General features: G+C 36.7%; 2 protein-coding genes and 1 long non-coding RNA gene across 11 annotated transcripts in view; 2 read left to right on the top strand and 1 right to left on the bottom strand.

Moving 5' to 3' along the window:
• The window catches only part of stab1 (stabilin 1), a 44,657-nt gene extending 41,371 nt beyond the window's left edge, over positions 1-3,286 (top strand). For 6 of the 9 annotated variants that reach the window (XM_081705132.1, XM_081705131.1, XM_081705126.1 and 3 more), the window contains 7 exons: positions 78-184; positions 284-403; positions 673-819; positions 922-1,035; positions 1,272-1,427; positions 1,800-1,907; positions 2,013-3,286. In XM_081705132.1, the coding sequence (XP_081561258.1) occupies positions 78-184; positions 284-403; positions 673-819; positions 922-1,035; positions 1,272-1,427; positions 1,800-1,907; positions 2,013-2,090 (830 nt within the window). In that variant the 3' untranslated portion in view covers positions 2,091-3,286. The remainder of the gene's footprint in view (positions 1-77; positions 185-283; positions 404-672; positions 820-921; positions 1,036-1,271; positions 1,428-1,799; positions 1,908-2,012) is intronic. The other 3 variants (XM_081705128.1, XM_081705129.1, XM_081705134.1) reach the window with 3 other exon arrangements.
• A 3,334-nt stretch (positions 3,287-6,620) lies between these two features.
• ccdc71 (coiled-coil domain containing 71) lies at positions 6,621-24,161 on the bottom strand. Its single transcript, XM_027015284.3, has 2 exons — positions 24,045-24,161; positions 6,621-10,109 (listed from the first exon to the last, which is right to left on the bottom strand). The coding sequence occupies exon 2, from the start codon at positions 10,075-10,077 to the stop codon at positions 9,025-9,027; it is 1,053 nt and encodes a 350-aa protein (XP_026871085.1). The 5' UTR covers positions 10,078-10,109; positions 24,045-24,161; the 3' UTR covers positions 6,621-9,024.
• On the top strand, positions 10,101-26,816 carry LOC145653054 (uncharacterized). Its single transcript, XR_014119316.1, has 3 exons — positions 10,101-23,347; positions 24,828-24,869; positions 25,596-26,816. It is a non-coding gene; the product is annotated as an uncharacterized LOC145653054 (long non-coding RNA).
• The last annotated feature ends 561 nt before the right edge of the window (positions 26,817-27,377 follow it).

The following is a 27,377-nucleotide window of genomic DNA, read 5'->3' as shown; positions in this document are numbered from 1 at the left end:
ATAAATGAATGTGATAAAGCTTGGAGTGAATTGCATTTACACTGTGCAAACCACAAATGTTTTGTTTGCCATTTCAGAGGTGACATGTGAATGTGGACCTGGATACATTGGCAGTGGAGAATTCTGTAATGGCGACCTTGTATCTGTTGTTGCTACCAATTCAAATTTCTCTGTCTTTTACTCTGTAGGTAGTCTTTGGTCATTCTGAAAAGCTAAGACACAAATTGCATATTGTGGAGTATAGATTTTGCTGTCATGACCATTACGCTCTACTCCTCATTAGACTTTGCTGAATTATGCTGAGGCTGCCCTTGAAGGAAAAACTCTCCTGAACCTCCTATCAACGAGTTCATCAAACATTACAGTATTTGTACCACATGATGCAGGATTTTCTGCAAATGAGGCAAGTTGTTTGTTGGGTAAACAGACCATATCTGTTGTACATAAATCTGTTTTCAGGAACATTATATAAATGGAAAGCAAAGTACTGTGCCATGAGAGTTATGTCCAAAACTAAAAAGACCATGCTCAAGCATAGCCAAAACCTTTACATAGGCTATCCATTGCAACTACATTCTCTTTCATATCTGGTTGCATCATTTGCATGCATTGCTATTTGTGGGCTCCTGTAACTTCTTGTGTCTTGTCATAACCCATATGTACCACTTTCAGACTATATCATGGCGGGACATGGAATACCACATATCTGCTAACAACAGCCTTCACTTTTATGAGGATCTGAAGCATAATACAACAATCCCATCTCGACTGGGTTATAACCTTGTAGTAGCATTAGCCTCGGACAATACACAGGCTGATGTAAGTCTTACCAATCAATACTTTTCACATAGGAATGTTGTTTTTTTGTATGTGCGCGCACACACACACACACACACACACACATTGTGTTTATTCCTACAGGACTCCCCACCAGTGAAATTGGTGAATAAACAGATAATAATAGACTGGAATGTTCCAGCAACAAATGGGTTGATCCATGTCATCGAGGGACCTCTAAAAGCTCCACCTATCATTGTGAGTTACCATCTGTACTAAGGTTAATTTCACTGTATGTGTGATCCATCCTTAAAAAACAACTTCTGTTTATTATCTACTTTTCCAATTCTGAGCTGGTACACAAATATATGCCCTGAAAGATAAACTTTTGTAATAAAGAAATCTACAGACTGCTGGTAAATAAACATTTTAAAAAGTACTAGCATTGCATTGAGGGAAAGGTGGTGGTGTGTTTTTGTTTTTTCTTTTTGTAGGTGATGCCTTCAACTGCACCACATGTCCACCTACAGACTAGTGCACCTGCTGTTATCATTGTCTTGATCATCATTTTGATTGTCAGTGTTCTTGCTGGTGTAGTGCATTATTTCCTGAAGCATAAGAATGATGCCTTTCGTTTCCAGTACTTTAAAGCAAGTACATCTCTGCATATCTCTCAATGCTGTCTATTAAATGACTTAAAAAAATAATGTTTTTAAATAAAATGCTAACCTCCGATCTAAAACAGACTAAATTAGATACCGAAGTCTATCGCTGGCACTGCACAACTTCAGTTGTTCTCTACCACGTTCATAACTCGTCACTTTCTGACCACAGTACTACTGCTGATTGGGTATTATTTGCGTGGCTGATCATTATCAGAGAAGCAGTGACACTGTCGTGGTATTGGCTTCGAAATGCCACAGCTGTCTAGTTATTTAGACCACATAATTTGACTGAATTTTCTATAAGTTGATGTATGGATGGGCAGTTTGTAATGTCAAACATGCATGTTTCATTAACAGAATGAAGATGAAGATGGCGCATCCACAAAGGAAAGTGGGAGTGCAGCCATCGTATCCATACCTAACCCTTTATACAGTGGCTATAGAGCGTTTGCAGAGCCATTTGGGGTATAGGCTTTTCTCTAAATGCTTGAATACCTTAGCTTAGTACAAATGTATCTACATGAGCAGATCAGAAGGAATACACACTCTGAGCTGTTCTCTCTGTTTCAGGAAGCAGATCAGACTGAATCAGCGCAATCTGAACCACCTGCTGTGGAGGCGACACACACCCCAGACCTCTTAAACTAGGACCCAAGTGTGTGTTACCCAAGTTACTAATAACACAGGCACACACAAAGCTATTGTTATTAATAGTTTAATGTTATTAATAGTTTAACCATTTTCTGCATATAAACCTGTTCACTTTCAGCTTTGTTTATTAATCAATCAAAGACCCAGTCTGGAAATACTACTTGCAGTTTTGTTACATGAATATCATTTTTTTCCCTCTAATGTGTATGTTTACCATGCTCAGAGGTCAACTCTGATCTGATGATTGGGTGACTGTAGTGCTGTTTACTGTTACTTCTACTCCTGACTGGGGGCTTAAATTCACTATATGTATGACAGATATGTGAAAAACTAGCAGATTGTCTTTCCCATTCAACCTCAAGTTGTAATTTGAGTGAGTAAACCTACTGGTCTACCTGAATACAAGCTTGTAAGAATGGATCGTTGATAGCCATAAGACACTCATAAGGTAAAAAATCCATTTAATTTGAAATTAAAGGGTCTTTGGAATCAAGATGAAATGACTCATGAGAAAGCAGCATATATCCCAACTGCATATTACTAATGACAGTGGTATGAGATTTTTTTTTAACTACTGATATGACTTACTCTGGTGCTTTCTTATGAATTTTTATGGCATACTGTAATAAAACAAATTACAACACAGGCTCAATATATCTATTGGGCAACCAAAGAGGAGTCCAGTAATATTCACTTGATACATTATCAGTATGCATTTTATTACTCCACAGTACATTGTTAAAGTTCATTAGAAGGGGTACCTCCAAGTTTTTACATAATGGTGAAAAATAACCCTAGATTAGGTCTTCATGTTGCTTAACTGTTCCCTTTTTTCAGCAGGGGAGCATCTTAAAAGAACATCCTTGACTGCTAAGGTTTGATGATGACTAATGAGTATACTAATGAATATTGATCACCAGTGAAATTGATAACTATATAACTTACGTAATGTTGAAAGTATATTAGTGTTCATTTCTTGTTAACATGCTAATGTCCATTTACTTGTGAGCTGCTGTTAATCAAAATACTGATTAAATGCAACAAACAAAAGGCATATTCTGAAACAATTGCTTGGAAATGTGCTTGCTTGGAAATGAGCTCTAGCTGCACAACTCTGATAATGAAGCAGTTTGCATGCAGCTGGTTAAAGGGATGATGATTAAAAGCAGTAATGCACTCATTTTCTCACTTAATCTTCAATGGGCATTCCATTTTCATTTACTGATCTACAAGGTCAGAAGCCTAACCTTCAGCAGTGTAACAGATTGCCATGCTGTGATTATATCAACATGGTTATACTGTAAATGCCAGACCTGATAACTGCAAGCACCATGAGCATTTACACATCCAATTTATCCATTAATGAACCAAGCAAAACAATGCAAAAGTCTGTCCTTGAAGCCAGATCTGTCCTTGAAGAGGAAGCATGTTTTGAGTTTGTGTTACACTGACTTTGCAAGTATACTGCATATAAACAAAATATTTTCAAAATATCCCATATTTGGATTACAGATTACAGTTGAAACAGAAATTAATGTCTTTTTTGGGCATAGAACATGTCGGTGCTTAGAGAGCAAAAACTGGTTGACACCTGACAGCATCCTGTCAGATTGCTGCAATCCTCAACAATAGCACAATTACCACCACAGCCAGTGATCCAAATGATTTGCAAACATTAACATGAATCCATCTCCTGCAATCTAAAAACAACTCTAACATTACTTCTTGGTCTATTCAAAGGGAGGATTTATCAAAAGGATTTATCAAAAGGCAAACCCGGTGCTTAGTGTGCCTATTTTGAAAGATATGTTAAGGGATGTCTTCTATTAATGGAAGAGAAGCACTAAAAATGAAACCTGCAAAAACAGAACTGGTACGATGGCATGGTGTCAGTGGTGAGTGACATAAAACCATCTGTATTGTCATCTAAAATGATAATTCCACATTAAGAAACTGCACCAAAAAAATGAAAGATAAGCAATACAAATCCCAATTTTTAATCAAAAGCTATTTGTATAAGCTGAATACTGTAGAAATAATTGTTACAAAGACAAGCTTAATATTTTTCCTATTATACAACTCAAATTGGTGTTAAAAGCTTTGGTCCCTTGGTGCAAGACAGACACAGTACTTGATACCTGGGAGAGAACCATACAAGCCTCTTGTGGTTTCTTTGAACATACTTTCCGTATTTGACTGTTTAGATGTCCATGAAAGTGGTAAGACTGTATATCATCACAGTTGCATGGCCAGAGTGCACAACCAATTAGTGAATAAGATAATATTTTCAAGACAGAGATGGCTTCTAACAAATAATTATTTGCAAAACTTGCATGACAGAGCTGTGACAAGAATGGCCATACTGCTGAATATATGTGGCCTCAAGATGCAGGTAACTTGCCTTTTAAAATTTAGAGCCAATTTGCCATCTTGAAAGAGGATGACAGGAAAATTGAGAAATACATCCCACCGCATTAACTATGCTGGGATTGACAACGCAAAATAAGCTCTCCCTCGTTTAGCTAGCCTGTGTGTAAGAGTTCTCTACACTAACTTTAATTTCCAGCCTCACTTTATGAAATGGGACTCAAGAGTGGCCAAGACTCACAGAGGAGATTAATAGACAGACAATGGTAAATATTTATGGGGCAAATGTTTAGTAGTTTCTTTTAGGCTTTAGGACCCAGTGGCAGACAATAGGCCAAGAAAAATTTACTGGCTTCCTCCAGTTTTCACATGCAGTTCCCATCCCCCACTTCTGGTGTCCTCCTACATAGCACTGCAAAGCCTGATTGAATGGATACTTTTTATCCAGCAATAAAGAAACGCTAATGATTCACACAGACACTGTACAATTTATGGCCCATTAAATAGCTACTAATACAGAATGAAAATGTACTAATTCATAAATGGTGTATGGGATCATTTATTTACATGTATAGATGAAACACTGTCCTACAGATCAACCCCACAATTGTGGAAGCAGTACATGTAGCCTGGAGTCTTCAGGAAGATGCCCTTGTTGCAAATTCTTGTGTAGCCCGGTCAGAAAAGAAGCATTCGCATTGGTAAATATTGTGATTTGAAGCAATCTAGGGGCTCAAGTAAAGCAAAAATCTAGTCAGTAAATTAATGTTTTAAAGGGTCGTAAATGTAAAGAGGACGTTTACCTTTCATTTAATACTATACTGGTTATCTGAAGGACAACTGTTTTAACTGTTTCACAATTCCTCTAGACCCTGCCCCTCTTTTTTAAACATATCTTGCACGCATAAAAGTATGTTGTGATTATGCGTGAAATTACTACTTTGATATTCAAAGTCTCTACAGAGGGGAAAAACTTATTCAAAGTAGAGCACCAGCAAAATAGTTATCTCGCTCCAGATTAAGAAAAATATGCCATAAAAGCTTTAACTTTTGATGTTTGTGAAAGTTCTATGAAAACAAGCAAAATGTATACCATTTAGACTGCAAAGCCATCTCCTGGTTCAGCACTGCTGAACCCTATTGACGTATTCAAAGATTTATGATGTATAGGAATAATCATTTACATTTAAGGCATTTGGCTGATGCTTTTATCCAAAGCAACTTAGTTATGACTGAGTACAACTTGAGCAATTGAGGGTTAAGGGTCTTGCTCAGGGGCCCAACAGTGGCAACTTGGCAGTGGTGGGGCTTGAACCAGCAACCTTCTGATTACAAGTACCTTAACCACTGAGCTACCAGTCATTCACAAGTCTGCACTGAAATGTACACAATTCACATTGTGAATTTGAAGAAACCAAACATCTGCAGTGTAATATTACCCAAGAGTTTTTCTTGCCCCTTCTTGGATGGTGTTTGCTAAAGTTAACAATGGTAACATTGCCATTGCATTACATGAAACAATAGGATAATTGTTAGTGAGGTGACCATATGCCTTCAAAGAACAAGGATTTCAAGCAGGGTTTCAGATGATCTACTTACTAAATAGGCTATACCTCAACTCAAAATGTAAAACTTCACAATTAGGTTTACTGATCCCCACTGAAGATGAATCTGCTTTAGCAATTGTCATCGTTGTATACAATTTTAAATTTTTCTATGTCTGATCATTTTAATTTCTTCATGTTAAAAATTGCACACTTGTCATTTGCAAAGATTGCACTGCTCTGCTTAAGTTAAACAGGCCATTTCGAGGTATTAAAAAACCCCCCCCAAATATCCATTACAATAAAAACGTTAAACACCTGACATGGAATTTTCTTTTTCTTGTATTTTAATATGTATATTTTTGATTCATAGCCAATCACAAAAGTAGGATGAAAAAAAAAGGTTTAACCCATGTAAAGATTTATACCTACAATGTAATCCAATGTAATAATAACATTACAATGTAATAATAAAAGCAGCAATATAATTTGATTATTTCATAATTGGAACATTATTGCTGCACAGACTCAAATACCAAGAAAACCTGTTCACATTTTTAAAAGTCCACCAAGAAAAAAATATATATATATATATATATATATATATATATATATATATATATATATATATATATATTAACAAAACTGCATGATCACTGAATTGTAGCCATATCTCCTAAAGGTTTAGTGGATACTGGGCTGAAATAGTTTCTTAACCTCAAATGCTCACAAATTAACAGAGGATATTTTTTAAATCACAATTTTATTATTAACTAAAAAGGTACAACAACAACATTTACAGCTTTCAAAGACACAGATTCAACTGAAATGTGTAGATGGATGATGGGGGTTTTCTGAATATGCTGATTTTAAGCCCAGTGACACTGTGGCAGAATGACATGGCTGTAAAAGATGTTTTCAACAGCAAGCTTGTGACTCCAGGTGCAACATCTCTCAAAACAACCATATAAACATCCCACAAACCAAATAGATATCCAAAGGTATGAGCAATTGATGAATGCTGAATGATGGATCACCTGTACACAAGTAAACTGATTTTTCAAAAAGGTGCAGGATATAATTTTGTAAAAGATCAAAAATGTTTGCTGACATTTACACTGCAAGTCTTGAAAAATGTAGCCATATCTAAAATCCACAAAGCTCTCTCGCTCTCTCTCTCAACTAAGTGGTTTGGGGGGGGGGGGAATATAGAACTGCAAAAAGTACATTCAGCCATTTTCAGACTGCAGCGGTAAAATATGTATTATATCCAACATGTCTGCTACCATGATATGGTTACAAACAGTTGTAATGCACACAGACAACCCCCAGGAAAAAAAAGTAAACTGACAATGTATAAACCCAACATTTTGGAGTATGGAGCTGTCATCTACTGATACAGGTGACCGTCCTAGAAGGAACCAGTTTCAAACATCAGAGTCAGAAATTACACAAAGCAAGTAGATACAAAAAGGTCTGATCTCAGGTTTGTTCTGCAGTAAAAACCAGGAAGATGTGTTTGAATGCTAAGGCAGGAATAGCCCCAAGTAATCCGTAGTTAAAGAATGGTAGTGGCTATGGCAACACTGCGAATGTTAAGCACCAAAATATCAGTGTTTGTTCAAAGAAATGTGTTGGATAGAGAAATACTTTCCATTCTGTATGTACTTTTAAATGTGTTCAAAACTAGTAAGGCCTTTTTTGCCCTGTAATCAAATGAATCTAACAAAGTGCTCCCAATCTATGGACATTAAATGGTGCAGGGGATAAGACATTGATCTGCAAAACGAGCTGTAATCAGGCATGCATTTTCCCCAAAGATTTGCTATGCAGTAATCATCTTGGGAAAGCGTGTATGAGGATACCCACTCTACCACATCACATAGTATTTGAGGAACCAAGTCCAGATGGTTTTGTAAATATCATCCCTTCTTCCCCATTCTGTCAACAAAGCTAAAATGTGCTGCTTCTGCTGTCTGCAGAAAACCTACAGGACTGGTAGATGCCAACTAATAAAAGAAAAAAAAAAAAATACAGCAAGATAGAAATAGCAGAGCCATTGTCCAACAACTGGAAATTAATTTGTTTTAATTTGACAGCTAGCTGTAGTAATAGGTTGTCCCGAGTTCCCCAGCAGTATTATTAAAAGCATGTAACAACAATTTAACATAACTGAACATAAAATAATACTTAAACCATAGAGCAAAAAGAGAGAGACCAATAAATTGACAGAACAAGAATTTATATCAGTATCATTTATGTATTCGTCAATGAACTTGCTATGAACTTCCTAAATTAGGAAGGTACACTAAATTACATAAAACATTCACCAATTGTTACTAACAAATCGCAGTTTTACTATGATGTTTTTTACAAAAGGCCTGCAAATTTACAATGCTGTGCTGGACAACAGCCCTGGTTCAAGGGGCAAGACATTCAGAAATCAGCTGCAGGAAAAACAAGTGACAGTCGTCACTCTCACCATTTTGTGATGCAAATGTAATCCTCCCCCTGCACCTTTACAAACTAAATACATTTTTTCCGCAGTTCCTGCCTATATACTTATACTTTGGAAAGCAAATGGTGTTTAAATTTATTAAATACCTAAGGATGTTCAAAAATGCTGAAAACATCAAACAAATAAAAACTTTTAGGGCATCACTTCTCCCAAACGGTATTGAACTGAAGTCACTCTAGAAACGTTTCATTCCTAATTTCTGGTTCTCAAGCAGTTCTAAGAAAGATGAAGTGTGTTAGAACACTGCATAGTGATAGAATGTGATTTAACTTTTAGGTATAATGCAATTCAAACTACAAGGAATAAATGAAAGCAGGAACACTTATGTAAAAGAAAAGGAAAGTATGATCTCCCTCTTTGGATCACTGATGTCAGTTGCACATGTGAATAATGCATAATTTGGAATAAGACTCCTATCCAGACTGTCATGTTTTGACCCAAGCTATGACACAATGTAAGAAAATCTAACAGTATATATAGATATAAAATTCACTTTTGATTTCTATACAGTGTGTACAAGCGGCTGAATCTGTATCACAGGCGATAAATTAACTTGCAAGATTTTCTGAGCCTCCCTCCTCAGCTCCTCATCAGTGACAGACTCATCTACTTTGATGACTTTCCACTGAAGACCATTTTCATTAAGTCTAGACAAGTCCTGGCCATTACTGAGTGTTGGCTGAGACCAACCTAAACCTTCGTAGTTCATCCTCCTCACTGAATCACTTTCCCCACAGTGTGCACCACTGCTCGTCACATCAGGTTTACCTGATACTGACTGGATCTTTTTGTTAACTTCTTTCAGGCTTATCCCATTCTGACAAACCACTGGGGCAGAATCTCCAATGAGGGCATCATCCACTTTGACTGGACAGGACAAGCCTCTTTTATTGTCCAAAGAAACTGCACTTGATGTTTGATTGCTGTTTTCTGAAGGAGAGTGTGGTATACCAGATAGAGTTGGTGGGCACTGAAGAGTGGGAGCAACTGGACTTTGTGGATCTGCTCCAAAGTGGATTTGCAGCCTTGCAGTATGGCCACCACTCATGCCCTTTATGTTGGTTAATTTCAGGCACTGCTGTGCTTGGACAAAACTATCAGTCGGCACTGGTGTTTTTGACGAAATGGTCTGCTTTAGAGTGTCCACTGAGAGATTGGTCAGTAGAATCTTGGGTTGCTTTTGTAGGATGGCCTTGGCATCTGTACTAAGAAGCAAGCAACTGATGTCCTTGTTCTTCAATGACTTTCGTCCTCGTTTCTTGCTAGATTTCTGCACTCTCTGTATATTACTGCCAGACTCTGATGTGAGAGGCCATGTTGTGCAAGACCTGTATCCATATACATCTTTGCTCCTTAGAACCACAGGCTTAAGACCTTCATCTCTTAACTCCTGAAGAAAGGACACCATTTGCCTCTCAGTGTCAGATAGATCCTGGGATATGGGATTGAAGACCTTCAGGGCCTCCTTGAGGGCAGTCTGGCCAGCTGAAGCAAATCTTGACCAGGAAAGAACTGCCCTCTCCACACCTGGTGCTTCACAATTCATGGTTCCCATCCAAAGATGGGATGCATAAATAATTCAGGTATCTGAAGAAATGAAATATATAAGGTTACTTTTCTGTTAAAAAACAAAAACATTCAAAGCAACATTCTATGCATTCCATTCATTCTTCTCCCAAACAAGTAAATATCTACAATGACAGAACCTGATAAATCTTTTGCCCTCACTTTCTCCAAAAGCCAATTCCCACCCACAATCCAGGCCTTCCTCATCACAATACAAGAAGGTAGGTTTATGATTAAAACAGGGTGTTTCTGGAACATCACATCTTTATGAAATGGCAATCATGCAACACTTTCATACAGAACATGTTCAGAAAAAAGCACCAAATCATTTTCGGTAGGTACACTAAACTAGATACCACTGTTTAATGAACACACACATTCCAACAGTAAAATAATTCAAATTCTCATCACTTCCATTGAGATACAAAAGGTGTCAAATTTCAGTTTGTATAATAATGAATAAATTAATATTTTGAACATATTGGTGGTAATTTCAAAGATTGGAATGCTAAATAAAAAGGAGAGACAATTACCGTACCATTCTGAACACCGTACAAAAATTGGATTGTCTTTGGGTAAATAATTTATTCTGCATAGGTGCCTCAAATGCATGTTATCTTTAATCTGCAATAAAGAATGTACCAGCTATTCTCTTCAATTAACTGGGTCTGCATCATTATTTCTTATTGGATTTATAACTTCCATATCAAAAGAGGGATTTAGGAACCACAAATCAAAAGTTTGGACACACCGGACAAAATGCATGTTTTTAATAGTAAAAAAGGTATTTTAATCTAATGGATTATACTCAATTTTTTCTAAGACCAATATAAATTGGAAAAGGGTGTTAGCCTATATATGAATTCATTTCACACACACTTTCAGTAAATAGTTTTTATTCAGAACTTTAGTTTATTCACTCTACAAGCACACTGCATGCATGAGAAGGTCTTCAAGACTGATGGAAAAGCATCATAGGTGGCTGCCTCATGAAGCTGGTTAAGACAACACCAAGAGTATACAAAGTTCTCATAAAAGCATAGGATAGTTACTTTGAAGAATCTAAAGTCTAAAGGTAGTGAATATTTGTATAAACACAGCATAATCACGTGTGTTAATGGTTTGATACCTTCCCTGTTTTTAAAATGTAAAACATAGAAAAAATAAACAGAGTAGGTGTGTTCAAACTTTTCACTGGTACTTTGTATTTTGGACTCTTGGGAACCGCTCTGTGGTGTAAAATGATGTGGTAAAAGGGGGCATCATTGTTTCCTGCATAATTGTGTGAGAACCTGTCTAATAAAGACCAAAAGGTTTTTCTTCATAGCCTGAGCACAGATATAAATGCCAAGAGTTTTTATATTCTATTATATTTATTTATTTAAGAAGACATGGAAAAAAAATCAAAGTTGTAGTCAAATAAATATTGACAAGTTGATATATGTACTCAATGGATTTTGGATAGATTTCACAACCAATTCAAAGAAAATGTTATCCCCCAATACACTGTCACATACACACACCAACCGCTGCATGAAATGTATAGCTAAGTTATCCCTCATCTCTGGAACTATCTATGCCATGGATGTTGCCTACGTTGTGAACAAATGCAGCAGATCGCAAAATGCCCTTGGTATTACTTGCTTCTTTCTAGCTACCATTAACTACACTGAAATGTGACTAGATATACATTCACTTACTTAAGTATAATGGACATAATGTATGTCATATGTAGCTACAAATGCACATTGCTCTAATGCTTTCTCACACCTCTTGATACAACTTAGATAAGGTATTGTAATAATACTTCAAGCAGGCCAACAACCACAAAATCTACCTTGCATCTCTGTGATTATCAGAAAGTGACATGGACAGGCTACTTGAGAACAAATCAAGCTGATACATACCCATTACTCACTGATTGCCAGCCAACATCAGTTACATTCAAATGTGGGTGTTAAATGGCAAAGTAAGCACAGAATATGCATTCATGTTCTGGCATAATAGCACACCTGTAGCAGGATCAATTCTGCTAGAAGACATGTACAAATGCTTCATATCACAGTACATCCTCAAAACCTCCCATTTAACTTATTACAATAATAGCTCAAGCAAGGACATTCAGACATGAGACCACACATTAAACTAGCCTTCCTCACTACAGCTGTCCCAAAAAGAATTGAGCAAGCCTGTTGGGTGGTCCAGCAATAATTTACTGCATTTGTCTTACAATAATATGACAAAATTGATTTGATGGTAGCATTTGTCACTAGCCATGTTCTAGCAGTACTGCGTTAGATTTGCTTGATAAATTAAAGCCTTCGAATTACTGAGTCAAGAGTAGAAAAAATCTGCTAAAACAGTCCTACTGCTGCAAGTCACCCTCTAACGCATGAAATGTTCATTCAAAAGTCAGAGCTGTTAGGTCAGATTTCAGTTTTTTGAACATCATCTTTATGCATTCATGTCACACAGAGGCTCAAAAAGATATTGGAATGACAAGCTCAATTGTTTTCTGCTGCTAAACCAGTGGTCAAAGGAAAAAAACAAAACTAAGAGCTGGAATCTAAAAGGAAAAACAACAGGAGTTCGTGTTGAGATATAAACATGGCTTGGCTTTTCGGAGTTCCTGATAGCTCTGTGACCCAAAGGGTGGTGAAGCTACAATTTGTTTACAGTACCTTTTGTTTACAATTGGTAATCCTAATTTTTTTTCCCCTGTGGGGGACTAAAAATTCCTTTCAAAAATTTAAAATGCTTTAAAAATATGTTTTTGTATTGTTTCTACTCTTAAAACCATTTTATTTTTCAAAAATGTAGTTTAATATCATGAGAAAATCAAATCATGAATCCAGTATCATGAATCATACCAAATTGTGAGCAGAGTGCAGTTACACTCCTAATGAATACTGAAAAACATTTTCCAAGAATCAAACGGGCGCATCCTGAGGAAGAGCAACAGTCTGGACCAGTTCTTTTAGCAAAACAGAGTTGGAAAATTAAGGCACCACATGGGGAAGCTATTTACTTAAAATGTGATCATTTAAAAACTCTAAATAAATATTGAGAGAATAAGTGAGAGGGTACAAGCAACTGGATGGCTTCGGGCCTCTGACCGAGGTCTGCAGCCACTGACCTGGCAGGACACTGATGTGCTAGAAGCAATGAATAAGGTTCTTAAGGCAATCACAAACCTCACTGATATTCTGTTGGGAGATAATTGTGGAATCATATTGCATTTCCTAACAGTACAGCTTCTGAGCTGAGTGAATCTGAAACAGACATACAGCTAACACAAGACAACCAAACATCCTGTCAGAGGTGTAGTTGAAATATGACTGCCAGTAGATCAAGACTGTTATCCATTAGAACATTCCTGGATCCCCAATTTTGCGGTGAAATTTGGTGTTGTGCCATCTCCAATACAAATTAAACACACCTGGCCTTAATGGCAAGACCTGCATGCAGTGTGCACAAAAGCATCCCATCTTTGCACGTTTTCACAGTTGGCAATGTTGTTAGCCCCTCACACTCTTTGCAAGAATGTGTAAATGTGCTGTAATAATTTTGTTAGTGTTGTACTTTTTGCTCAGTGGCCTTTGTTAATTTTTCAGCATATTCCACGATAAATGGCCTCCTATAAAGACCATATAGTTGTGTTGTGTTTTATTTATTGCTTGGAGTTTAAAATGTAAAGCTGGCAAATACCATTATGCTTTAAACTGTGTTTGGGCTAATTTAATTTTATTCTGTTTATTAACCTCTACAAGGTTTTCAAAGTTCATAATTTGAAGTTCATAATTTATTCTGATAAATACAAATACAATAAGTACTTTGCTGTAGTTTAAAAAAAAAAAGCTTTCTGGCATGACCGGCTGATAATTATAGCTGTGTGTTTTTTATCTGAACCAGTCTGTTTTGTTAAAACATTAAAATTTTGCTTTAGCAGTGTTGCTTTTTCAGTCTCCCACTTAGATGCAGCAGATCACTTACATAACTGCTGCTAGAAAAACATTAAATGAAAAACAGACAAAAAGCCCTGTAACCATCACATGGGATACAGTTACTGAATTTACAACATGACAATAGTTTATTGCAATGATTCTTGAGAGGATAATTATTTGCCTAAATGTATTCTCTCACAGGCCTATACAATATGTGATGAATTCATAAAATGATAATGAAAGATTTACTTAATTAAATCTATGAATAGAGAGTAAAATCTGCTTAAGTGTAATGTTTATCGGCATGTTTCTGTGACCCCATGCGCTCAGCTATGCTACAAGGTGTGGGGCTTCTTGGCTAGTGTGTGATGACCCATAACTCAGCAGTGGGGAATGCCAGTCCAGTGGGAGCTGGAACCCTGCACAGTTTAAACAATGTGTGACAACCTAGAGCTCAGTGGTGGGGAACCCCAGTTCTGAGGGGGCATGCAGGAGTCCTGCACAATCTCTTTCCAACTCAGACAAATCAGATTCAACTCAGAACTTCATTGGGGTTTGTGTATTAACGCAGGAAAATCTACAAACTGCTGTCTTCGGTTTTCCCACAATATGACCTCCGGTGGAGAACAGTGTTTATTTGTCACCGAGTTCTGTTACGAATAATGGATGACAAGCAGGGTTCGACATAAGCAATGGCCCAATGGCCTGGGGGCAAAAAAAAAGTATGTTGGGCAATGATTGCCAGTGTTGTCAATTCACCTGTGATGCTAACTGGCTGAATTAGTTTCCCAAAAATTACAAATTTCACAGACTTTCAAGGCATTTGTTAAAACAACTACATAGTTAGCTAGGACTGTAAAGTAGCATCACCAGGCTAGCCTGCAATGCTAAGCCAACAGCCTACCTTAATCACTGAATGGAGCCTAAATCCGCCATTTTCACTGACTGTGCATGTTGAATCATTGTTGACGATTGGTATTGAAAGAAAGTTTTCTGATTGTTTAGTCTGAATTTGACTCAAAATGAGAGAGTTAAAATGCATAAAGTGTTATGTCATATTTAGGCTTGATCTACTGAGGCAGTGTGCTAACATTGTATTTTCCGTGTAGCCAAATATAGTTTTGTTGTGCTAACTATCTAAAAAACAGGTGGAACATGTCATTAATTTGACATTACCATATGAAACTTTATGGAAGAAAGGAGCTCAAACAGAGGTGGGAGTGATTCAACATGAGTATACTCATTATAAAAAGTTAAACCTTTGGGAAGCAGTGTCTTGAGTTTTTTTTTTGGGGGGGGGTTGGTTTGCATAGGCACAGAACGTACATGTGTGGTGTTCATCAGCTGTTGTCTGTTTGGTGTGTGTGTGGAAATATACACAGGCCAATGACAGGCAACAGTGAGCTGAGGGAAGGCAAACATCTGTCGCGGGCAGTTGCATTAGTTCTTCAATGTTGTTTCTGTGTGTCCCTAGACATAGGCTTCGTTCTCCCTCACTGAGATAAAAATACTTTTGACATTTGGCTCTCTCCACGTCACAGTTCTTGAGAGGCAGCACCTTGCTAACGTTAATTTAGCAAGATGACGAAGCCTCAAACAACTTCCAAAACATAATGATGCTTGTAATTCCAACAAAAAGGCTGTAAAAACCAGGAATGTTGGTGCCTATTAAATTTAAATTCACATCAGATTCAAAAGGTGAACTTGTGCAGGTCAAAAATGCATTAAAATGTGATGTTCTCAGTTATCACTTCATAGCAACAGGGGAAAAAAAGTGATGAGCGCTGACATTTAACTATGCATTGTCCAGTTAAATTTTTGCCCTCACAACAGCCAGAGAACAGCCAATTTTTCCACTGATAAGAGATGGGTCCAATCTGATAATATATCAGTATCAGGTACGATACTGATGTCATTCACTCATCGGATATCGGACGGCCAGGGCCGATCCACTTACCGATCCAGATTCCAACATCCACATCTTGCTCTGGACCATGAACCCACTGTAACTTAACAATGTAACATAAGACAGGTCACCAATACAGATTTCATTACACAGCTTAGCATGAACTCATGGCAACTTCAATCAGTAACTAAAGGGGCAAATAACAGCTGTTTGTTTTACTAAAATGTTCAACGTACAAATGGTGTCATCCAGCTAGCAGCGCAATTAGAAGACTTTAAACCCATAGGCTATACAACTGATATTTGGACCTCAGATGTGAGCCCAATGTCTCTCCTAAGTCTCATTGTACACTGGGTGAACTCAAACATATGCAGTAGTGCATATGCATGGTGCTTCAAGTGAAAATGCGTAGGGGTCACACACCAGTACTTCAACTGCAGGATCCATTACCGATATGCTTAGGGACTGGAAGATCTCACTGGCTAAAGTGCACGTAAAGGCGGATATGGAAGACATGACAGTCCCTAGCTTGGGTTGTTGCTTATAAACTGCAGCTCCTTGTGCATAAGGGGCTTATTTCACAACGCAGCAATGTTAGCGAAAAAGATCGTGGGACATTTTAAAAGACTCAACTTGCACAGTCTTGCTTGGAAAAAATCCAAACTGATCTGAAAGTGCCAACAAATGGTCTACATCAAGACATTCAAAAATGTCCTTCTATATGATTCACAAGCTCTCTGTGCCTGTGCTGCAGATCACACCCTTCCTGTATCACTGTCAGCGAATGAGTGGGCATTTAAGAAACAAAAATTGAGTGTTGGAGCCCTTTGAGGGGTTAACCCGGAACATCAGCTCAGCAACCTCCACTACAGCCAATGTAATGCCAGCCATTACAGTCTTAAAACGTCTGCTTTCCAAGAATAGTGCTGACAGCGGCATCAAAAAAAGAAAAGAAAAGTACACTCCTGCAAGTTGTTAGCAAACCATTTAGCAGCATCAAAGGTAATCCCTTATATTCAGCTGCAACTTTACTCGACCCTCCAAAGACAGGTGGGAGATTTTTGTTACTAAAATAAAAATTAATTATTAATGCTCTTGTGTTGGCTACATTTTAAATGGCAAACATATTTAAAAGAACTAACAATTCTTCATAGCAAAAGCCCTTTCCAATACTGGGGGAACAGCACATTCTCAAAGTTCAGAGTTGTTGTTTTGTTGTTTTACAGTGGCTGCTGTTGCACAAACTTATTGCCCTACTTGTTTCTCTTCAGATTTAGGAAGCAGATATACATTTTTTACTGACTTGAAACTTTTTTTTTGATAGTGAACATGTTTTTTTAACTGCAGTTTTGCACTTTATTTTAAAGGCATACATAGTTGTTACTGCTACAATTTTTCTATTACTTGAACCATTGAATTCATGCACACAGGCTTATTGTTTTAAACCTTTGAAGATTTTTTAAAAATATATACTTCAGACATTTCTCTTCAGTTTTGCACTTTATTTTAAAGATTTAATTTTGAATCCTTTCACTGTTGTTGCTGCAATTGTAATAATACTTGACCTGTTTAGATGCAGTCAAGCTTATTGCTGTGTTATGGGTTAAAAAACCAGAAAGGCCTTTGATATTTATATTTCAAATATTTGATATTTAAGATTATTGCATTTCAAATACTTAATTTTAATGAAAATATTACAACTGTTGCTGCTACCTATTATGTGAAGTGTAACAAATTTCTTTGGAAGGCATTTAAATTCAATGCATTTGTGTGCATGTTTGGTCTTCTAAGTGCTGTGTGGTTTAATTCAGTCTTGGTGTAACCATGAATACAATACCAATAAAAATAATGATAATATTAAAGTAAATAGACCTTTTGTATTGGACTCTGTATTGGCATCAGCAAATGGAATCAGTTCGAAGCTGAAAATCTGGATCGGACCATCACTACCACTGACATTGGTTACTTTATAGTGCAATAAAAAGCTAGTCAGACTAGGACAATTTTAAAATTGCATGATGCTGATCTCTCAGATTTCTTGCCATTTTTTTGCTTCAATGTTCCAGGCCAATCAAAACATGTCATGCTTAATGCTCTGGTATTAACGAGAAAAGAAACACTTGCTTTTCAATTGTGAATGACCAACTATGTTGACTAAATTAATGTACACAACCTTTATCTGGGAGTATTTGGTTCACAGAAAAGCCAATCTCTGGGAGAGATATATGATCACCTCCACATTCCCATAGCTAGATGAAAAAGCAAGAAAGCTAAAGCCCTGTAGATAAAGTACAAGAGCTTCACCACCACAGGCATTATTCTTCAATACAGTATGCTTTATATTTTGGGATGATGCAATAGAGCCATGTGGATATTTAGCATTCTTATTTGGCTACTCCTGCAAGGCTATTCTATTTTGAGCTCATGATAATGCAGGGATTTCTACCCAATCATTTCATAAGCCTGACAGCCCACCAAATATTTTTGCCCACTCTCAAAGAAATGGGCATGAGGTAATTAATCATTTAAACATATTGCCAATCTATTAATTGTGATTAATTATATACAATAGGCTGAGCTGTTCGTTTCAGTTTAAAATAAAAATAATTACTACAAAGGAAAGCTTGTGAATAAACTTTCGCTTGACTTCTATATACACTGTTGTATATACAATAGACGGTATGTCACTGTTGACTTCCATTGTGAATTTTTGAAGTCACCAAGCTTCCAAACATGGGAGCTGCCATGTTGGGTGCACTTGCTCAGCAGATGAAAACTGAAGCCAGAGCATATGCATTAGAGATTGTTGGCAGGACAGCATCTCCACCCAAACCCTGGCTGCATTTGTTAATGTACATACCCTCCCTCTCTCTCAATGCCAGGAGCAACACAACAACAAAAGGATATGTTCTTATATAATAGCTTGTGATCCCTGATAGTCCATAATCAGTAAACATTTGCCTTCTTTTCTATCAACCGTGTTCTGGAAAGAAAATTTCTTCAGCACAAAATTCAAATCCTAAACCATAGCTTCCATATTCAGTCCTAGATGAGATATTTAATAGATCACCTATTATTTTTCTTTTAGCTAATTACAAGATATTTTGCACATTTTTAAAATGTAATGTGACAAAAGGAACAACATTTTAATAGTCAACCCTAAGTAAAGTTTGATGTGAAGTGCTTTAGCTACATTTCGCCAAACTAGCTAGCTAACAAAGTAGCTTAATATAGCATACATCATCAAGTCCACTGCCTGTGCATTCACATTTGACTGTCAGTATTAGGTGTCAAACACAGCCAAATGCTGTCAATTCCCTCAGCGCCACACTTCTATAAGAAGAAAGATGACAAGAAAGATACTGGGAGAAATATAAATATGAGGGAACCTTATAGAATTGACTGAACACAAATGCCCCCAAAAAACTCAAAGATTTGTCATGTGAAATTTCTTTTTCAAATTTGAAGTTTGCTGTCTGAGCTGTTCACTTACAAGGGAATGGGCAGGGTTAAAAATATTTAAATGTAGCCAGGCACTAGAGAGTATCAGACACCTAGTGGCTTCCTTTTCACCTGCTGTTGTCCAGTCCACTTGTATGTACGTACGTACATAATCTATGCTTAAATCAGTTAAGACCTTTGGGGAAAACTTTTCACTTTGATCTGGCTACTGCAGAAAAACCACCAAATTGTCCCTAAGCACCAGCAGCTTCAGGGGGCTTTAGACAAATAAGCTAATGTGCAAAATCTGATGACTGCAACTTGAAACACACAGAAGCAATTTTTTTTCTAGAATACAGGCATAGAAGTAAATAAAGATATATGCAGAACAAAATATTTTCAAACATTATACTTTATTATTGTTATAACCTAACCTCATTATTATAAAACCTTTTAACAAACCCTGGTATACAAATGGCTTTATGAGGCCTTCCTTGTTGAAAACATTCATTGCAAGTTCTACCATATGACATTGCCCACAGGGAGGGGTTTGTTTGCCTCACCTCACAGAAATTGGTACTGGTCACTTGTTGCCATTCCTGACCCAAATAACATGATTAGACCAAGTCTCTCTGAGGAGAAAAAGAAATCTAATGGTATGTCATCAACTCTTTGCTGGAGGAGAGCAGCATTGAAGTTTTCACCTGATGCATAGCATATCTAGGCTTTGGCAAGCTTTCCCACCCTGAGATAATAGCAACCACGTGGTTCACTTTTTCTAACAACTTGTTAAATAATAAAGTATTTATAAGCATAAACTAACATCCCACCACTTTGAAAGCAACATCATGAAAACATGGATAATGCTAGAAAACTGTAATTGAACTATGCTGGCCACTGTAGATCTAGGAGGCAAACTTTGTGATGATGGGCAGGAATGGAATGTAGATCCAAAGAGTAAACAAACAAACAAACAAAAAAAATTGTTACACTGTTGTTGTATTCACCTACTTAACCACTAGATGTGGTGTTTGTTTAATCTTAACCAATTCAACATTAAGTGATAGAATGTATAATACTGTTTCACAAGGCAATTTGTAATGGGTTTCTACAGGCATTACCAAGTGTCCTCAAAGCTGTCCAAGCTTTTCAAAATACAAATATCTACAATTCAAGACAAGAAAATACTCGTTTTTTGGCATGCACACTTTAACTGCCTAAGAAACACAGCATTAGGCCCACTGTCAAATGTCCAAGTCAACATGGAATGGAAATGTTTTTTGCCCCCTCTCTTATAGCCAGTGTCATACGAAGTATGAGTCATAGTGACAAATCATTTAACTAGCAAAACTGTTCTTTCTCAGTAACCTTTAATCAAAGTGCAGTGGCCACCTCTAAAAGACTTCTGATGTTTTATTATGTCATCATGGACTAAAGCAGACTAGGAGCCATTCTCCCTGCTGTAATCACCTTCACTGCATAAGAGTACCGATGCTATGTTTCTAACTCCTAACTAGGACTGAGATATAACTATAAACATTGTGTGACCAAAAAATTTACATTGTTTCAGGTTATGTGCCATCATATTTCATTGTGGAAAATGCTCGTTATTTACAATATTTTTCATTATTTGGATGCTTTGGCCTACAACTACACTCAGAATAAATGGAAACTATAATGACACTGGGAAATATACAAAGATACAAAAGTGGCATTGCGAGAGCTCATGGATGGTAAAGCAACGTAGCTCAACCTTATTCTGCACCCACGCCCCCTAGCGAGCCCATTCTGACATAATAAATCAATCACTCGATAGCATCAAATATTCTCAAAATAGTCCATCCATCCAGATAAAATTTCTTAGAACTAGCATAACTACCTGTATACCAGTTCAGATGCCTACATTGTGCTATATGGATGATTTCAGATATTTAAACTTGGTGTAGAAGTAAAAAATGAGTTTAGTTCTTTCCATGTGGCCTTTTTAAACAATCTATTCTTTAAATAATCTACTCTTTATTGAATTTACAGAAAACCTGCATTATATTGTGACATGTATAATCTCAATATAAATGTCCTATATCGGGATATGATATTTTGGTCATCTCATACCCCTACATTTTCACAGATCCTAATCAGACTTAATTATTCAGCTACTCCCCTAGGAACTTCTGGGCCACAATGGAATGCTTCTTGGGCAACTAGCAGAGCAGGGCTCGCTATCTAACTGGCTCTAAGCAACTCTGTCAGTCATTATGTTCACCACAGAAGAGCTCAAGAACATCACATTCTGCTGTAATAAATGTAGTTCCTGGTTTAGGCAATGCCCAGAGCTAAAAGCTATCGAGAGAGTGTGAAGAGAATGAGGAAGGCAGTACCATTATCAACTTAACACTGATCTAACAGCTATACACCAAGTTTCAATCACTTGGGATCACTTACACTGGATCATTTGTGTATAACCATTAAACAAAACAAAAAGAAAAATAAATAAATAATAAAAAGAAATTTCACAAGAGGTTAGTATGTAGCCATTGTCCATCTAAAGATAAAATGCAGTCATAAAAGGGCCTGCTTGAAAGTCAAGGCAGTATAACAATCTCTAAAGGGTATAATTACATATGCCACACAAAGTTTTTAATTCACGTTACCTACAGATATAGGTGTCAGTCACACACTTTAGTGGTTTCTAACACCCACAACACAATATTGCACTGACAAGACTGACCTAAAGAAAGTGACTACAACAAATTCAGAAACCAACTGGACCACAAAAAGCCATCATTACATTTACAACATAGCTACTAATAATCTCTTTCCACAGAAAATATGGTGGTAATTAATACAGACATGTACAACATACCAGAAGTATATGAACCATTGGTAAAAGCTGAGTGAGTGTGTACTGTTCCGCTTCTGACAAGCAAGTGTTGACCAAAATATCTACTATACAGGTCAACTACAATTCAACTAAATGAATAAACCCAATAAATATACTAATCTATGAGAAATATCTACACTTTAACCAAACACTGACACTCCAATCACATTCCCACTACAAATGTAGCTATATATTTGGAGGGAAAATAATCACAAATACAACAAGTAGCATGCCCACTTTTATTCTGCAATTATGACTCACTTTTGTATGTCAGAATATAGTTCAAACAATTTTATACTGTGTAGTAAATACATCTTGACTAGACCATGTTAACACTTAAGTGAGTTGTGAATGAATCAACTTGTAAACCTAACTGCTTAGTCATTGCCATGAGATGTCAGTAAGAACAAAAAGTTCAGCGAGGATGTGGGGCTCAGGCAAAGCTTGTCTATAATACATAGAATTTGCATCATTTACGTCAGGCCACTGCATCATAATTAATTTGCATGCAGTTGAGAAAAACTCAATTTGATTTGTCACTTGCTGCTGAATTGCTAAATCTCAGCTATAAATTGCCTGTTCTTATAAGAAATTAACAAGCACCTGTTGCTTTGTTGCCTGGCAACGTGAATGTACAGTAAGTGTATAGTTTTCTGGTCATCTCAATAAACATAAGATAACATTGTTTCAGCACTCTACAATGACAATAAGCAAAAAACCCAAAAATATACCAAAATAAAATATAGCTCAAAAAACAATGTACCACAAAATAAGCGATACAATGTATAAAACAGAAATCAACAGAAAACCATTCTTACAACTGAAATACTTTAAAACTATGTTGTAAAAATGCCTATAACACATTTTGCCATTTGTGGCACACCATCTTGCCATTTGTTACACACTGGGCGTGGCTAAGAGTCAGCATACGCATATTTAAGTTAAGACTCAATCATGGGAGGGGAAGTAAAGTGTAAAAACACAGAAGAAAGAACTAAAAAACAAAAGTTAGAGTTTACATTTTAATACTATTTTGTCTAATTTTCTGAATGAGAAAACTCTGGGTTTGCTTTACATTTCTGAACTGGTAGGTAATTTATCAGATTTCTAAATCTACGTAAGGCCAGTCTAAGGACCGAAGCGCCTACTAGCGTTAGCTAGCTAGAAATAGCTAACCTAGCTAGTTAACTAGCTACATTCAAATTAAGATAGTAGCAAGCTAGCTAGCTTCTACGCGTACTACAAAGAACAGTATAGCTAATGAAAACCGTATGACCACTTCATACTAAATTACTGTATCGTGTAACAACATTATTCGGTGACACCGTATATATTTCGTGTAAAATTCGTAACGAACTACCAATTTAGAGGATAGATAAGCCTAGTTTATACAGATATCAGATATTCGCTGACGAGTGCCACGACCTGGCGAGGCAACCCAACACAATAGAGAATATGTGGAAACGACACTTTAGCTATAAGGAAGGGATGTCAAGACCTTTTTATTTGTCCTACGGAGTATTTACTTCTAGATTATGTTCGGCTCATATAGCAACATTATATTAAATTGCGAAATCCATTCGTTCTAATGTCGTTTAACTTAAGCAACTAGCTAACGTTATCTAACGACAAGAAGCTGAATCTTTGTTGGATCTACGTTAGCAATTCCTGTAACTCTATACATCCGAATTAAGCGAAGCGTTTTATAGACATCGTATTTCCACAACACATCGTGACCAACAAATTCGCTGTAAAATGTTTAAAAAGTCACTTGAGAACCGTACCTTTAGAGTCCAAAACGCATCAAACGCACTTAACGGAGCTTTCCGACATGAAACAAAAATGGCTGCTCCGTTTCAGTGAGGGGAGTTTTGGAGTGGCTGGTTGTGAGGGAAGGCGGAGCAGTCGGTTACGTCGTTGAAATTAGTAATATCTAGTTAGCTAACCTAGCTAGAACACTTTTTAACAGAGCATGCATAGCCATTTTAATTGTAAATATGCAGTCAGCATTTGATAATTTTTTGCCTTTTTGGATGTCTCCCAATAAACCAAAATTTAAAAATAACATGATCATGATTACATAGGATGTATGTACCCTTAAAGTAAAATGTCAGCGTGTCTGAGATCAACAAGATTTCTCAATTAGTTTCAGTTGTTTTGTATAACGTATTATTTATGATGTTATTAAGTGGGGCACGTTTGTCTTTGATCACATGATCAATTTTTAACAATTAAGAGATTTTCATTTAAAACAGCTAAAATATCATATTACAGACAAAATATATATTTTTAAGTACATTGACAAAAATACTATGCTGGCTGGGTGTTATGGCAATAAATGTAATACAGCTCTGGAAAAAATAAGAGACCACTCCAATTATTTTCTTAAATCAGCATCTCCACATGTACAGCAGCCATTCCATTCAAGTGTTTGTTGAATTCCTTCACAGTCACACCTCATTCTACTTAAAGAGATGCTGAATAGATGATCACCTTAACAAAATCCTATTCTAACGAGCAACAGTATAAAAACCACTGTTCCTGAAATCACTATTCTCTTGTTATAGAACCAGCTGGATGGAAAAAGCAGTGCTAGGACTATCCAAAAAGTAAGTGTAGTCAAAATACATCTACAGACCATGCCAAAAGAGTTTAAAAGAAGGGTTCAATTGTAGCTTTACTGGCAGAGGGATACAGTGATCGTCAGGTTGCTTCCATCTTGAAAGTTTCGAAAACTGCGGTTCCTAAGAACAAGGTCAAGCAGCAAACACATGGGACAACAACAGCTACACAATGGCAGAGGTCGAAAACGACTCTCTACCGACTGAGAGGATCGACACCTCATTTAAATGTCACTTAACAACCGTAAGATGACGTCAAGTGACCTACAAAAAGAATGGCATGCAGCAGCTGGGATGAATTGCACAGTGAGGACGGTTTGGAACAGGCTTCTGGAGGCAGGGCTGAAGTCGTGCAAAGCTAGAAAAAAAACCCTTCATCAATGAGAAGCAAAGAAGAGCCAGATTGAATTTTGCGAAAGACCATAAGGATTGGACCATAGAAGACTGGACTAAGGTCATCTTCTTTGAGTGCAATTTTCAGCCTTGTCCAACACCTGGTCGTGTAATGATTAATGATTAAGTCTTGCACCCACTGTGAAATTTGGTGCAGGATTGGTGATGATCTGGGGGTGTTTCAGCAAGGCTAGAATCAGGAATATCTGTCTTTGTGAAGGACACAGGAATCAAGCCACTTACAAAATTGTGCTGGAAGAAAACTTGCTTCCTTCTGCTCTGACAATGTTCCCCAACTCTGATGATTGTTTTTTTCAACAGGACAGTGCTCCATATCACATAGCCATGTCAATCAAAGTGTGGATGAGGGACCACCAGATCAAGACCCTATCATAGCCAGCCCAATCTCCAGACCTGAACTCCATTGAAAACCTCTGGAATGTGATCAAGAGGAAGATGGATGGTTACAAGCCATCAAATAAAGCCAAGCTCCTGGAATTTCTGTGCCAGGAGTGGCATAAAATTACCCAATAGCAATGTGAAAGACTGGAAAGCATGCCAAGATGCATGAAAGCTGTGATTAAAAATCAGGGTTATTCTACCAAATATTGATTTCTTGACTCATCTTAAATTGAAATATTAGTACTGTGTTTATAAATTAATCTGAATTTGATGGTCTGAAATTTCTGTAACTGTTTTATTTTGACCATTAGTCATTTTCATAAAAAACACACTCTAAAATACAATATTTTTATCTTGAATTTGGAAGAAATGTTGCCAGTAGTTTATAGAATAAAACAAAACTGCTCAGCCTGGTCAAACACATACCCATCAATTATAAAACTAGAGAAACTGATAATTTTGTAGTGGTCTCTAATTTTTTTCCACAGCTGTATATGCTAATTGAGGACATATATGATATTTAATTTTGTAAGGCTTGTTTACAAGTCACAATAGTTACAATGCACCAGTAAAGTAGAAGTATTACATAAAAAATCAAAATGCTATGAAATGCTTAAAAACATTTTTGATTTTGTTCAATCAAATGCACAAAATGAGTGGGAAAGGCTTTAAAAATGAGTAATTGGCTAATTTACAGTTACTCCACAACTCTATATGGTGTGATATCACTGGTCATTGTATAAAATAAATCTCTATTTTAATGAAACATACATTTGTTAGGAATAAACATACTGACATTAACCATGAATCTGTACATTGGATCTGTACATTGGATCTGTACATCTGCACATTGGATCTGTACATTCTGTAGATTGTGTACATATATACACAACCATATACATTGTACATTGTGTATATAATCATAATATACATATATTGTACATACATTGTTAATATATTTTGTACATACATAGAATATATATATTTATCTTGCATATATATATTTCACATATAGAGAATATCTATATTTCTCTATGCACCCCTGTTTTCTTTTCCTCAGTTTGGACAGAGCACTCTCCACCATTTCACTGCGAGTTATACTGTGTATGACTATGTATGTGATGAATAAACCAAACTTGAAACTTGAAACTTGAAACATGATATGCTCAGAATGGTGTTGGCCTATAGTGACGTAATCTGGATAATGATGACATATTCTCCCACCCTATTCAGCTTCCTGTATGATGAACTGGATTTAGTGAAAGAGGTTCAATCCCTGTTCACACATGCCGTTAGAATCACAAATACAGGTGTGAACAAAGTCCAAGGTGTCTCAGAAACACATTGTGATCAAATCACTCAAATTACCTAGAGGTGTGATCTGGAACACACATGACTACATACTATTTGAATTGTAAATGTAAAAGCATTCAAATTCATACCAGACAACAGCAAAGTAGCACTGACTGTGTCATTGTTCTAGTAAAAAAATCTGCAATCATTGCAAGACTACTTCGAAAATGTGCTCACAAGATATGCAGTGTGCGCACACACACATATATATGTGGTGGACTGATATCGTAATTATGCATGTGGTTCCTTTTATCCAGAACTGATATTCAAAGTCCAATCATAAGTAGTCACCAGGTATAAGTAGTGCCAGGTGGAAATAGCTATGCCTTTCAAATGGCCACTGAATTC

Source organism: Electrophorus electricus, chromosome 22 (genome assembly GCF_041902795.1).
Source record: "Electrophorus electricus isolate QZ-2024a chromosome 22, ASM4190279v1, whole genome shotgun sequence".
Lineage (NCBI taxonomy): Eukaryota > Metazoa > Chordata > Actinopteri > Gymnotiformes > Gymnotidae > Electrophorus > Electrophorus electricus.
Note: the sequence above shows the minus strand (reverse complement) of the source record. Positions and strands in the feature narration are given on the sequence as shown.